Below are 13,100 nucleotides of genomic sequence, written 5' to 3' on the forward strand. Positions count from 1 at the left end.
TAGCAGTGGGGAAGGAGTGACACCGGATATCAGAAGATAAGCTGGGGCAATGACTAAAAATGTGTCTCTCTGGGGGAGCACTGGCATATGGCCATTATGCGTCCTGTATAAACCCAACTTTTTATCGTGGCACTGCTTAGGTATGTTAGCAAGTGCAGGCAGTGTTGTGCATTCCGTTCATGGTATGAAATGCGGGACACATTTCCCTAGAGCACCTTGTGGTGCCCACCAACTCCTTTACTGAGCAGATTTAGCTGACAGCACCTAGCAGCGGATTAACTCGGCCAAAACTGAATCCTTGGCTAACGAGTGAGGTAACAGACGAACGTCAGAGCGGGGTTTTTGCCGGATTTTTTGCCGGAACGGAGCGGGCCTGGGCGCCCAGCCGCCCCCTGCGCTGGGCGAGGGAGGCTGTGAGGGGAACGGTGTCCCGGGCGCAAGAGAAGCTGCGCCCTGCCGCCTCACAGGAGCGTGGGCAGCAGGACGCGACGCCTGCCTCTGCAAATCCCGATCGGCTTTTCAGCAAAAACATCGTATTTTCGCTGCCGGCCGTGCCTTGACCCCACCGCCCCGGCAGTGACACCACCACACACCGCCGCCCCGCCCCCAGCGCACTTCGCGCATGCGCGGTTCGGCAGGAACGCGGCGCCTGCGCGCTGCCTCCCGCCGCGTCGGGGGCGCAGCCGCGGAGTCTCCTCGGCCATGTTCCGCGGGCAGCCGGGGCCGGCCCGCCACGCCGGCGGCGGGGGCGCGGGCGGGCTGCGCAGGTGGGAGTGACCGCGGTAGGGCCGGGGCGTGGGGGGGCTTGCGCCCTCAGGCCGTGTGCGGGCGGGCGGTGTGGCGCTGCCCGTCCCGGGACGCCGGCTGTGGGGAGGTTGCGGCGTGGGCTCCGTCCGGCCTCCCTCGCCTTCGGCCCCGTCCCTCACGGTGCCTGCGAGGAGTGGCGGGGCCAGGAGGGCAGCTTGCCGCCCTCCGCCAAGCGGCTCTTCTTCCGGCGCCCCGGCTGAGGGGGTCTCTGTGCAGAGCTTGCTCCGGTGAAATGCTGACGCTGAAGTGGGCGGGAAGGTGCCGGAGGTAAAGAAATACTGGAGTATTTCTAAAAGGCATCGTTCTCGGTTAGCATTTTTCCCTAGAATTCCCAGTAGTCTTATAGTGTGCTTTTTTTTTTGTTTGTTTGTTTTTGTTTTTTCAAGTTTTTAAGTTAAATAATTGCTGTTGAGGGGGGTTAAAGAAAGTTTTTATCCATTCACTGCCTTTGCAAAAGCCGAATGTGTTGAAAGTGTCCTTTTGCCTAGTTCCGTGATTCAGAGTAAACTATTTGTGCTGTGTGTTGGTAACTTTGAGCCCTCCGGGATCAGGAAACTCCCAAAGCCAGTTAGGGTGGAGGAGGAAGGGAAAGAAAAAGCAAGTTGTTAATCCAGGATTAAAGTAACGAAAACCTGCCTACCTCTCACTTACCTTCAAAAATGCAGAGACCTTGCATGTACAGAACAGTATGTTTAGTGGTGTGTAGGGAGCCTGCAGTATAGGGTCATTCTCTCAGGCAGGCGGTGGTGAATCTCCAGGTTTGGTCCTTAGCCCAGAAGCCAGGTCAGGTGTTAGTAGACACTGTGACAGTGTTTTGTTTAGTAGTCTATCATTTAAGATGTCAAAGCTGCCAGAACTGAGGAGGAAAATGTAGATAGCTCTTAATCCTTAAGCAATCTCTGGCTGTCCTTCTAGCATGTTGCAAGCACCTCACTCTAGCTTCTTGCCCCGTGCTTACTTGTGAGGACTGTGCAGCAGCCTCTGGTAGAGAATTTCCTGTGTAGAAGTGTTTCCACATAAATGTTTGACCTACTTCTGTTTAGACATGCTGTTTTCTTGTGTTGAAGTGATGTTTCTGTATTTGCCTCTTCCACAAGTTCAGTACTGGATAGAATAGTATATAATATAAATGTCAAATAATGCATTGCTGACAGAGGACAGTGTATGAATGTTGGTACATGTCAGCAGTTCCACAAATACTGGTGACAGTCCTCAGTTGTTTTTTTGTTTTGTTTTTTTCCCTTTGTTTTTAAACAGAGAGAGGGTATACTTCTGTTCATCTAAATATTACCAGTTTATTTTATAATTCTGATGTCTTAATTGCATTAGTCAAAGACCTCAGCAAGTGCATTGTCTAACACCTTTGTTAAGTTAGTATTGCCTGAATAAATTGACGCAAATCACATATCTGCATGCCAAATCAGCATTTTGTAACTATAAATTATGGTACTCAGATTGTTCATACTTGTTTTGTATAGTCAATGTTCACTGACTTGATTTCTGATGAAAATTAATTTTCTAGGTCTGTGCAACATCCACACTGCTGGCATCAAGAACAGGAATGTAGAAGCTGGAAAGATTCAGATTCTTTGGTGTTTGATGAATATCAGTGTAGACATTTAGACCAGTGGCTGAAGAGGTGAGAAGTAAATGTGAAGTTTAAGTCTTCACTTTGCTGCACTGTTTTCTTTAGGAATCCAACCAAGCCTTGGACGTGATTAAATTAAATGTTTTCTAGTAATACAGTAGCACAGAGTTGGTAAGTTATCTACATTATGCAAGAGTAGACCATTCAGTTTGGCTAATTGAAATGCATGCCATAATATTAGCAAGTATTCTATATGAAAAAGAAGTGGTATGTACTGAGGCAGTACTTTAAGCCTTATTGATGAAGTCTTCAATATAAGCATAAGATTCCCACTGAAGCAACATGCTGTTACTTTTTATGCTTTGCTCACACATCTTTATGTGTAAGTGCGGGCAAACCATGATGCTTGTCTCTTCACTTAACAGTGCACTCAGTATATTCAGCTGTACTACAGTTCTTAGTAAATACTTTTTATTTTTTTTGTAGTCCAATACTGATGACAATTTGAGATGAGATCTAATTTCATAGGTAGGTAGTGGTAGGAGTATTTTGCTTTGCTTTTGGATATTCTAGACTAAAGACTTAAGGTAGAGGAAGTGGTTGAGATTGGTATCTTAATGTCTTGACAGAAGTATGAAAAGTGGTGAGAGCTTGGACACGTGCAGAAAACTGAGTAGAGTGTAAGTTAGAAAAGATGAAATATTTTACTGAGGGCACATAGAAACTTTTTTATGTAATTTATACATCTCTGAGTATTACATAGTATGAAGGCAATCGTAATTTGTGATGGCATGTTTAATAATGCTTTAGTTAATAAATGAGTCTTTTGAAGAGCTTAGGAAAGCCCTTGTATTCAGAAGTGTTTTCTATGTCTTTGATGCTATTATAAAAAATACAGACAGTGTGTTACGATTGTGAGTCGAATTGGATGTGCTAGCAGCATTTTGTGTTTTCCTTATGCTGAGTAGATATGTTGCTTCTTAGTGTAGAATATTTGTCATGTGGTAAAATTACATTGGCGGCATGGGTGGTAATTTCATCAGTTGATGTGAAACCATTTAGGGAAGTAAGACTACAAGCTAAATCTACTTCTGTATTGCTTATGTTAAATATTGAGGCATTAACATTGAAAGAAGTGGACAGACTGAAAGGGGAAGTTTTCAGTGCTTCAGAATATTACAGCATTGTACAGTTTTCGTTCCTTATATTTTTCAAGTTAATGAGGAACCTGGTGTTTCTAAACTCAGAAAGCATCAGTGATCCAACTGATTATTTAAATAAGAGTTTCCCAACTCCCTTTTTGGCTTTACACAGAAGAGTTTACATTCTCAATTATGTTGGGCTGTGATGGTGTCTGACAAAGCGTTAGTTCTGTTCATGCAATTGGGCGTTTTTCTATTTCTTAAGCATCTCCCTGCTCCTTTACAAAGTCCTTAGCTGCTGACAGAGAGCAGTGACTAGACTGATTTTGACCTCAAGTCACTTCATGAGTTGTGCCCTCAGATGGGATTGCAGTATTGAGAAGATCCTCAAGTAGTAGTGAGAATGGTTCTTACTGGCTGAGCTGGAAGTATTTTAAGAGGTGGTCAGGTATGTGTTCTGACAGGACATTTACTTCATGACCGTTTTCTTACCCTGAAAAGTAAAACTGATAATTCTGCATCACTGCTGAAGGTGACTTGAGCTGAAATGTTAGAATTTGTTTGACTTTTAATTTGTTTAGGAATGGGGGCATGCCCATGGTGTTACAGTTGTGGTGCTGTTTTTGTCCACTGTTGAAGTTTCTGTTCATGAAATGTATTATGAACAACAAATGTTCATATTGAGTCCTCATTATTTTTCAGCTCTACAATACCAGAACGTTCTAGGCTTCTTTCTAGTTGCCCTGACTGGGAAGATAGAATTGAAGAAGGCAAAACAATGAGGATGGCAAATAAAAAAATGAAGTAGGTATTGAACAATTATTAACTATTGTTGTGTTGGTTTTAGCAATAGCCATTGGACGATCTCGGACTATTTCACATGCATTAATGAAGATTTGAAGCACAACCAGGCTGTTTCATATCAAGCCTGAAGGAAGACTTAAGGGGAGAGTAGCACTGAAGTCTTATCTCGAAAGCTACTTGTATGATCATTTCAGATTCTCTTCTGCAACTTAAATTGCATATCCACTACAACTTTTGATAAGAGAAAATACTAGAATATTGAAAGGAAAAATGAAAACCAGCCATTAAGGCTTGGAGAGAGAAATGGCTATTAGATCATTCAAACTAGCCTCATTTGTATTATCCATCTTTGTTTATTGAATTTAAGCTTTTTCATATTTGTATTAGGGGTTTTTTACTCATATATGTAATAATCATGTAGCATTTTATTTGCTTGTTGTAGAACTAGCTAAGCTTCTAGTAAGGCAGCTCTAGCACCAGTACCCTCAGGTCTATGTTTACTTGTCACAAACCTGAACAATTGCACAAACTTGCAAAACCTACTCTTGTAGTGATTCATTTGGTTAGCACAACTTTCACTTCTGTAAACTAGTAAAGTACAAGTTGTGCTTGCTGTCTATCAGAGTAAGAATACATGCAGTTCTGTTTATATAACTTGTTGGAAAGCTACTAAGGTTGTTTTCAACTTAATCCAAATCTTTATTTTTAAGTTCTGTTTCAAGTGATTCTGCTAATCCAGCTGAAAGGGAAACAGATGAAGTGGTTCTGAGGAGAAGACAAAAACAGATCAATTTTGGAAAGAATACCCTTGCATATGACAGATACATTAAAGAAGTTCCAAAGTAAGTTGTACTATGTTGCATGCTTCCAAGTAAACTCTTACTTGTTCCTGATGTGTGTGTAGATTAACACACAGCTTTAGTTCTCTTAAAATTATATGAACAGTAGGTGAAGAAGACTTAAATTGATTTTTAGCAAAGAGAAGCCGAGTGTTTTCTGCATAAGAATGAATGTAGATAGGAAAAAAATCTAAATGTTGCTTTTGTGTATTGCTGTTGCTAGTAGCAACTTTAAATTCTGTATTAATCAGCTCCCTGTGATGCTTCTGGTGATTGTGTTCGTTGCTATGCCAGTGAGAAGATGATTGATACTAGGAAATGACAGCTTTGAATGAGGACTGAATAGAGGCTTGCATTTAAGTATTGGTAAGGGAAACCAGTCTTCAGTGATTTATCAGTAACAAATCAAAACTTGGGTTTCTTGCTTTCTCTGTCATTCCACTTTGGACCTTAGAGTCTGTGAATTGTGGCACTTAAATGAAGATTTCTTAGCCAGCTCCCTCTGATTACTGCAGAGCTGTCAAGATTCAGAAGCTAGTCTGTACTAAAGTGTGGATGTGCGTTTGTGTTCTTGTTTTTTTGTTTTGAGGGTTATTTTTTAGAGGTGTTTTTCTAAATACAGGTTGCCACTTACAGTTACTGGCTTTCTATGGATTTCAGCTGTAAGAGTCTGCTGTGAAAATTGCCAGCCAAGTGCAGTGGACACTGCAGGCTTGTGTCGAGCAACACTTGAAAGATTAAACTAGATAACTAAAAGTCAACAACAGATACTGTAAATGATCACAGATATCACAATATCATGGTCACATGTAAAAAGTAACACCTTTTTTTCTTCAAAGAGTCTTGGATTGCTGTGTGAATTGTAGTTCTGCTTCTCACTTTGTCACTTTGTCATCAGTGGTAGGACTGCAGCCAGTCTTAAGGTGATGCCTGGCACTTGCATAGCTGTGCTGTGATCAGCTAAATCATAGATGGAGAATAGGAAAGATTAAGAACAATGTTCAGAAAAAAAATGGGATAAACTTCAAAAAAAAAAAAAAGTGTTCTGGGTGGCATTTTAAGAGGACAGTTTCTAGTATCTTCCTTAGCAGGGATCTTTCTGTCTTACAAAAAGTATTATGGCCAAGTACATTCATCTGTGAAGCTGGTAGGGGGAACCCCTTGAGACCAAGGTACTTGGTATGATTTAAACATTACTGTAATATGCTTACCCCCAGGCATAAGGCTGACACCAGTATGGTAGGATTATTTTGTACTGAAGATGCAGTTTGAGTGAGCTCTCCAATAACCTGTGGTGGGCAGGATCTGGGTTTAGGATACCATCTAAGGAACAGCACATCCAGCCATGGGGTGATCCGAGACAACATTGCTATAGTGTCTGCCCAGTGTAGATTCAGTGGAAAGGCATATCATTTACATTTTACCCAGAGAGTGGGGGTACCTTGTTTTCTATACTCCTAAAAACAAATGCTGCTTAGAATTATAGCAATCCCTATTGTAATAATGCACGGACAGTGATGGAATAAAAGTTCACTGAAGATACGTGTGGGTTGACCCCTGCCAGCAGCCAGGTACCCACACAGCTACTTGCTCACTCCCTCTCCAGTGGCATGGGGAAAGAATAAGAGTGAAATAAAGTGATGGACTGAGGTAAGGTCAGTTAAATAGATGGAGGAAAGAAAAGGGGGAGTGGAGGGGGAAGACAAGTGACAGATGCAATCACTCACTGCTTCCCACAAGCAGACGGGTGCCCTGACAGTCTCTGAGCAGTGGCCACTTTGGAAGACACCTTCCCTTCTTCCTCTGTCCTGGTTTTTATTCCTGAGCATCTCATTGTATGATGTGGAATATCTCTTGGGGTAATTTGAGTCAGCAGTCCCAGCAGATTTCCCTTATCCAGTTCTTGTTCACCCTCAATTTAGTGGCTGTGGGTGGGGCATGGCAGTGCAGGACAAAGGCCTTGAGGCTGTGTAAACACTGCTTAGCAATAGCCAAAAGTTATAGTGTCCTATCAGCACTATTTAAGCCATAAATCCAAAACACAACAGTATAGAGACTGCTCTGAAGGAAATTAACTCCATTTCTGCCAGACTCAGTACAGTGCTAAATAGAAAGAAACTTCACCTGACTTGGGAAAACTGAGATAGAAGTAGCTGGAGGCTAGGATAGTATTGAATGGGTTTGATTTATGCTGCTTATGTTTCATATTTGTCCATGGTCAGTAGGGATCTGCTTTTGGCAGCTGTCAGGGTGCTGGACTAGATGAACCTCTGGTCTGACTCAGTATGTTATTGTTTATTGTTACTTGTGTAGTCTGGTTTTGACAATGGTTTAGAGTCTATGAATTTCAGTTAAGTGTTTAAAATAGGAAAAGTTTATTTATTAGGCCACTGATACCTGTGTCATCTGATGGACTGAGGAAATTTTTTTTAAGAACAAAAATCATGTTCTGAAGTAATAAATATTACTGTGTATTTACAGAAATCAGCGAATACCAGGAGTTCATCCTAGAACTCCCAACAAATTTAAGAAGTACAGCCGTAGATCCTGGGATCAGCAGATCAGGCTGTGGAAGATAGCACTGCATGCCTGGGATCCTCCTACTGAAGAAACTTGGGATCTGCAGCCAGTGTGTGTATGAGTGAATTAAGTCAGCACATGTCTCTTGTTTCACAGGAGGACTCTTACTACCTTTAGAGCATTCCTAACTGGGAGCAAGAGAGGAGATCAGGCTCAGAAATGGGAGTCTCCTTCAATGCCTTGTTTTCCTTTTGAATTCTATTAGTCTTCAAGATACTCCCATTATTTAGTCTAAATTCATCTCCAGTAAGGCACTTTGGGGAGGAAGGCATTTGGTCCATGTGTAGTAGTATGCTCCCTGCCCCTTTGTGTTTACATTGGAGACCACAAGGTAAAATAATTTTTCTAAAAAGGAATAGGCATAAGCAGAAATTTGGTGATTACTTTTCCTTGACCTTGATAACCTTTCCACCTTTCCTTATGTCAGTTGAACCACCTTTCTCCTGCAATAACAATAGGTCAGAGGATTTGAGAAATGTTAGAGGATTAGAGAGAGATTTCTGTGCTCTCTGCAGGAGAGTGGCAACTGTGTTCAAGACACAATTATACTTTTGTTTTTTCAGAACTTTGAATTTCTGTAACAAGGCTAGCTCCACTAACTGACGCGACCTAATACTTTATAATATTTAGACTAGTAAATTGGGAGGAAAAAAGTGAATGGAATTCTATTAGTTCTCTAACCTTATTGTGTAAATAATTTTAGCTGTGTTGTATGATTATATGAGAGTAACTGTTAATTATTTCTACAGCTTAACTGTCTTCTGCTTGGAGCAGTAACCCAGATGGGTAGTATTTTAAATATATATTTTTTTTCTCCTGTTTTTTAGTAGTACAGAGCCATCGGGCAGTTCCCAGGAACAGTTCTGCAAAGATGAGGATGTTTCTAGCTCCTTTGTATTTGATGAAAAACAGAAGAGAAATGAGTGTGAAGACTATTGCAGACAGGCTGACTACACACCAGAGAGGTATGAGAGAAAACTCCTGAAGTTACCTTACTGAAATAATTCAATACATGTTGATGCTGTCAGTTTTCTGTAGGAAATGTTTAATGAGGGAGGGCAGTTAATGCTCACCTTTGGAGTTTGGCACTTTTGCATGTGCGTGGAGCAGAAAATGGTTCTGATTCCCAGTTTCTTCTGCAGTTGTGTCTGGGTTCGCTTTCCAAAATACAGTGGAGTGGTTACCATAATTTGAGCCACTTTCTCTATGTTCCTCTGTTGTGACTGAAGAATCGTACCTCAAAAAAAGTCTTCCTGTGTAGAATGTGCCATTATTTTGCAGAACTCTGATAAGCATGTAAACACAGGTGAAATGTTGCGTGTGTAAAATCTGTGTCTTATTTTTATAGTCCCTGTTCTCCTGATTCTTCTCCAGTATGGAAACGCAGAAAAAGAAACAATTCCGACTCATCTGTGGTTTCAAAGAGCAAAAACCATTATGTGCATATGTATCACACGCTGGAAAGGTATAAAATAGTTCTCCGTATAGAGATTCATTGATACTATGAATTGACTTTCGGAATATGGCTGGTATTTTTCCCTCCATTTGTTAATAGCTTGAATTTTATCTAAATGTGTGTGCAATTTAATGAGGAATGGAAATCATGCCAGAATAATTGTGTTGTATGATAGCAAATATTTACAGTGGTCCGTTACAAAAGTGAAGAAACTTCAGTGTCAGAGTTTTTTTTGTGTGTGGATTTAGGCAACACTAATGTGTTGTTCTTGATTTCTCATGGAACCTAGCTTCTGCTTCAGAGATTGAAATTCTGAAATTGTTAGGCATCTGCTATCGTTACTTCTCATACTTCTTACATGTACTGCGTTCTGCTTTATAGCAGTTTATTGGAAGGACATGGGTCAGAATATGCTGAAAGGGGATGGGGAAGTGCAAGCACTGAAGATAGAATAATGAGGAAAAAAATTTAAATACCAAGGTGAGTTCATGCTGACAACTTATTTTACCTATTCTGTTTCAGTAGCTCATATGCAGCATCATTCTACAGAGTCCGCTGTTCAGTTCAAGCCAGTTAGTTTCTCTTTTTATTCCTTTATTATGTTAGTATTTTATCCCATCTACTTGTATTTAATGCAGCACCTTAATTAAAGATCTAATACTTCAGCATTGTAAATTGAAATATTTGCCTCTTCAGCCAGAATGCATGTGTTTTATCTTACCACCCAAATGAAAAGTGCCAGGTTTTTAAATTATTTCAGTAGCAGCTTTTCTGCCTCTTAATATTTTTGCGATGAAGTCACAACTTTGCATTTGTAGCAATAGATTTAAATGAAAATTTTCTCTTGTACTGTAGATTCCTGTGGAACATAAGTAGGATGGGTAGTAATCTTTAGTCAAACAGCTTCTATTAGCATATAGTCTTTTGTGTAATTTGATTGTCTTAGAACCTGCATTAAATGTAGATCAGAAACATTGTGGACTGGGGTATAAATGTCTGTTTAACAGTGATCTTGGAATATTTTGCATAGTAAAACTCACTACGAATAAGGCACACAGTTTTACACTACTTTTCAATTCTAGCAATATGAGGAAAAGACAGGTAGAGCTTTTAAACTGTGCTAATGGCATTTTTCTATTGACTTCATTGATTTTTAATTATTTGAGGATGAATAAGACTTTATGGATTCAGTTTTCTATAGTGCTAATTCCATATTTGAAAATATCTAGTCTCTCTTTGTATATAGAAGTATCAAAGGAAGAGGAGTTTCTCCTGTGACAAAACAATTTGAAGAATAGGAATGTAGTCTGAGATCAGCAGATCAAGTCTTGGAAAACTGGCACAGTTGCGTAATATCTGCACTGAAAGAAGAGGAGATTTACAGTCAGCATACGTGCAATCAACGTAAGGTGAAATGTGCAGGTAAGAGAAGCATGCCTCTGGACATCACAGTTAAGAGAGCCTTTCTGGTCTTCTAGTTAGTTGATATTTAGCTGCTTTGCAGTTGTCTTTGTTGTAAATAACGCTCTATTAAGGAGTGTATATTCAGTGGGTTTATAATCACTCGTTCTAATTGAAAAAAAAATCTTTGTGACATGTAAAATGTAGAAAGTAAATTAAAAAGCTTCTCTGTGGAACAACACATTGGCTTCCTGGGATGCAGAGATCAGTATTTAGAGAGACACTGCCTTTAGCCATGGTTTTTAGGTGTGATGAGCTCTAACTCTCAAAGGGCAGGAGCTTCATCTGTGGAAGGTGAATGTTGCTTGAAAACCAGATAGTGGTTTACATGGCAGAATTCCACACCACCTGCCTTTTTTCCTAAAAGAAAATACCTGTCTTGAACAGGAAAATTAAATGTGGCTGTTTTGGAGCCCAGTTAAATGTCCATAAGTTTGAATGTACTGGTTGTTTTTTAAAGGAAAAAAACCTTAGTAGGATGTTTAAGATATGGCAGGAATGTGTTAATTAGAATTGAGAGAAAAATGTTATTTTATGAATTAATAATTATGTTTAGGTGAAAATGATGTCATGGGAAATATAAGCTCAACTGCTTCATTTTCTCGTTGACAAGTTCTTTAGAAATATAGGGTATGTAGTACTGTTTTTACAGTATCTTATGTTCTCAAAGTGTTGATACTATCTGTAACATTTTCTTTAGTATGGACAATACGGCATTGTCTTTCATATTGTGCTTTAAGCTTACCATATGCAATGCTCTGTTCCACTTACTGCTACCGTAAAAGAAGTAAATGTTTTTCTGTTAACGAATAGATATATCATATTTATAAAACTGTTATATTTTTGTTTAGGTTTCTCCAGATCTTTAAGGATAGTTTTCCGCAAGCTCTGCCTCAAGTATAAAACTTCAGATTTCATTAAGCCTGTGCTACAATGATGATGGATGTTCCTTAAAGCTCTTGTGAGACTGTTTCTGCTGTACCTGCGTTGGCAAATTATATGTGCATCATATGGTAAAGGCTACTTCAGTTGATGGATTCTGCTGTTGCCATTTGGAGATCATGCTACTTATCATGCACTTGCAAGTGTACTAATGTTCTGCTGGTGAATTGACCCAATATCAAGTCAAACTGAAGAATGCCACCCCTTAAACCAAGGAGTTAAACCCTCTTGCCTCTGCTGGACCACAGTTGTGTATCCAACCTGAATAACTGCTTCTAAAGAATGTAGATAATTTCTACCTTTCTCCAATTGTTAAAAGAACACTGTTCTTAGCTTTTGGATTGGGTGATCATCCATCTGGTTTATTTACCATTCTCTGAGATAAGATATCTTAAGCCAGCATTAGCCTAAGCCTAGTGAGAGAAGAGAAAGGAAAGGTAGATGGTTTATCAAAGTCAGATCCCTCTCTTTAAGGGGATGAGTGACTGTTTGAACAGCAACACAGACCAAATACCTGGATCTTGCTTTTTTGTGTGTTGCAGCCTGACCCAAAGAGCCAGTCCGCTGCTAAGAGTACAAGAGGATGAGTTCTGTTCCTACAGAAATTGGAAGTGAGCAGCAGTATTTGCAGATTGGAGCTGCTCTTGGGCATGGGATGTCTAAGCTATGAGTTGTGACAGTGTTGAGATAGGTTCTCCTTTGGTTTACTCTTCTAGCGTTGTGCTCAGATCAAAGCGAGGGCTGTGGTTACAGTGGAGTTCAGATCAGATTCATGTGCCAGCTACAAGAATTTTTTTTGCAGGACTCCTGGCATTTTATGTAGCATGTACTGAGATACAAATATCTGTTAGAGCTGGGAATTGTCTCTTTGCAGGAGTTTGGCTTGGCTTTTCGCAAGGCCACTGCAGAACTGTGACAGTGTTAGGGATGACACACAGCAGCCTTGCTGTGGGGCTGGCAGAGTGCCTGAGGGCCAAAAGCCTGGTGTGCTACTGGTGTGCAAGTAAGTTGCTTTCCCAGAAACTATTCCCAGTCCCTTCCAGAACATTGTCTCTAGGCATGGGGTTCAGTCATGTCCCAGCACAAGGGTGGCTTAGTCACACACCACAGAGCACGGAGTGTGTGTATTCAAGGAACACATCAGTACAGCACTTTTTTAGGAAGTAATATTTAGAACCTTGTTGTTCCAGTGTGCATGCTTTCATGTAATTTATGATGATTGTAAATAAGGGAATGCGTTACACTTCTGGCATTTTGTCTTTATGCAGAAGAATTAAAGACTTTATCTTCAAAAATCCCTGTTAGTCTGCTTTTGCTGTTATGTTGTCAGAGTATCATTATAAAATGAATATGTGTATTTAGTAGTCCTTTGCCTGTTTTTAGGGTGTTTTGTGTATTTTAGGTGTTGTTTTAGCCCTTGCTAAAAGGAGGAAGGAGGACTCTTCACAGATTAAATCAAACTCTTGAACAGAGTTTAGAAC

General features: G+C 40.3%; 1 protein-coding gene across 5 annotated transcripts; it reads left to right on the top strand.

The window, feature by feature from the left end:
• The first annotated feature begins 655 nt into the window (after window positions 1–655).
• Window positions 656–12,914, top strand: LOC104356731 (histone RNA hairpin-binding protein). 5 transcript variants are annotated; one of them, XM_042807912.1, is made up of 10 exons: window positions 656–767; window positions 2,330–2,446; window positions 4,240–4,341; window positions 5,052–5,183; window positions 7,662–7,811; window positions 8,588–8,725; window positions 9,109–9,225; window positions 9,601–9,696; window positions 10,446–10,638; window positions 11,529–12,914. In XM_042807912.1, the coding sequence occupies exons 1-8, from the start codon at window positions 703–705 to the stop codon at window positions 9,686–9,688; spliced, it is 909 nt and encodes a 302-aa protein (XP_042663846.1). In that variant the 5' UTR covers window positions 656–702; the 3' UTR covers window positions 9,689–9,696; window positions 10,446–10,638; window positions 11,529–12,914. The 5 variants fall into 5 exon arrangements, with proteins under 5 accessions (XP_042663846.1, XP_042663845.1, XP_042663844.1 ...); XM_042807911.1 differs by having other exon boundaries at window positions 657–767; window positions 8,591–8,725; window positions 9,598–9,696; XM_042807910.1 differs by having other exon boundaries at window positions 659–767; window positions 9,598–9,696; window positions 10,463–10,638.
• Window positions 12,915–13,100: the final 186 nt, after the last annotated feature.

This window comes from Tyto alba, unplaced genomic scaffold (genome assembly GCF_018691265.1).
Source record: "Tyto alba isolate M040663 unplaced genomic scaffold, T.alba_DEE_v4.0 Super-Scaffold_6, whole genome shotgun sequence".
Classification (NCBI taxonomy): Eukaryota; Metazoa; Chordata; class Aves; order Strigiformes; family Tytonidae; genus Tyto; species Tyto alba.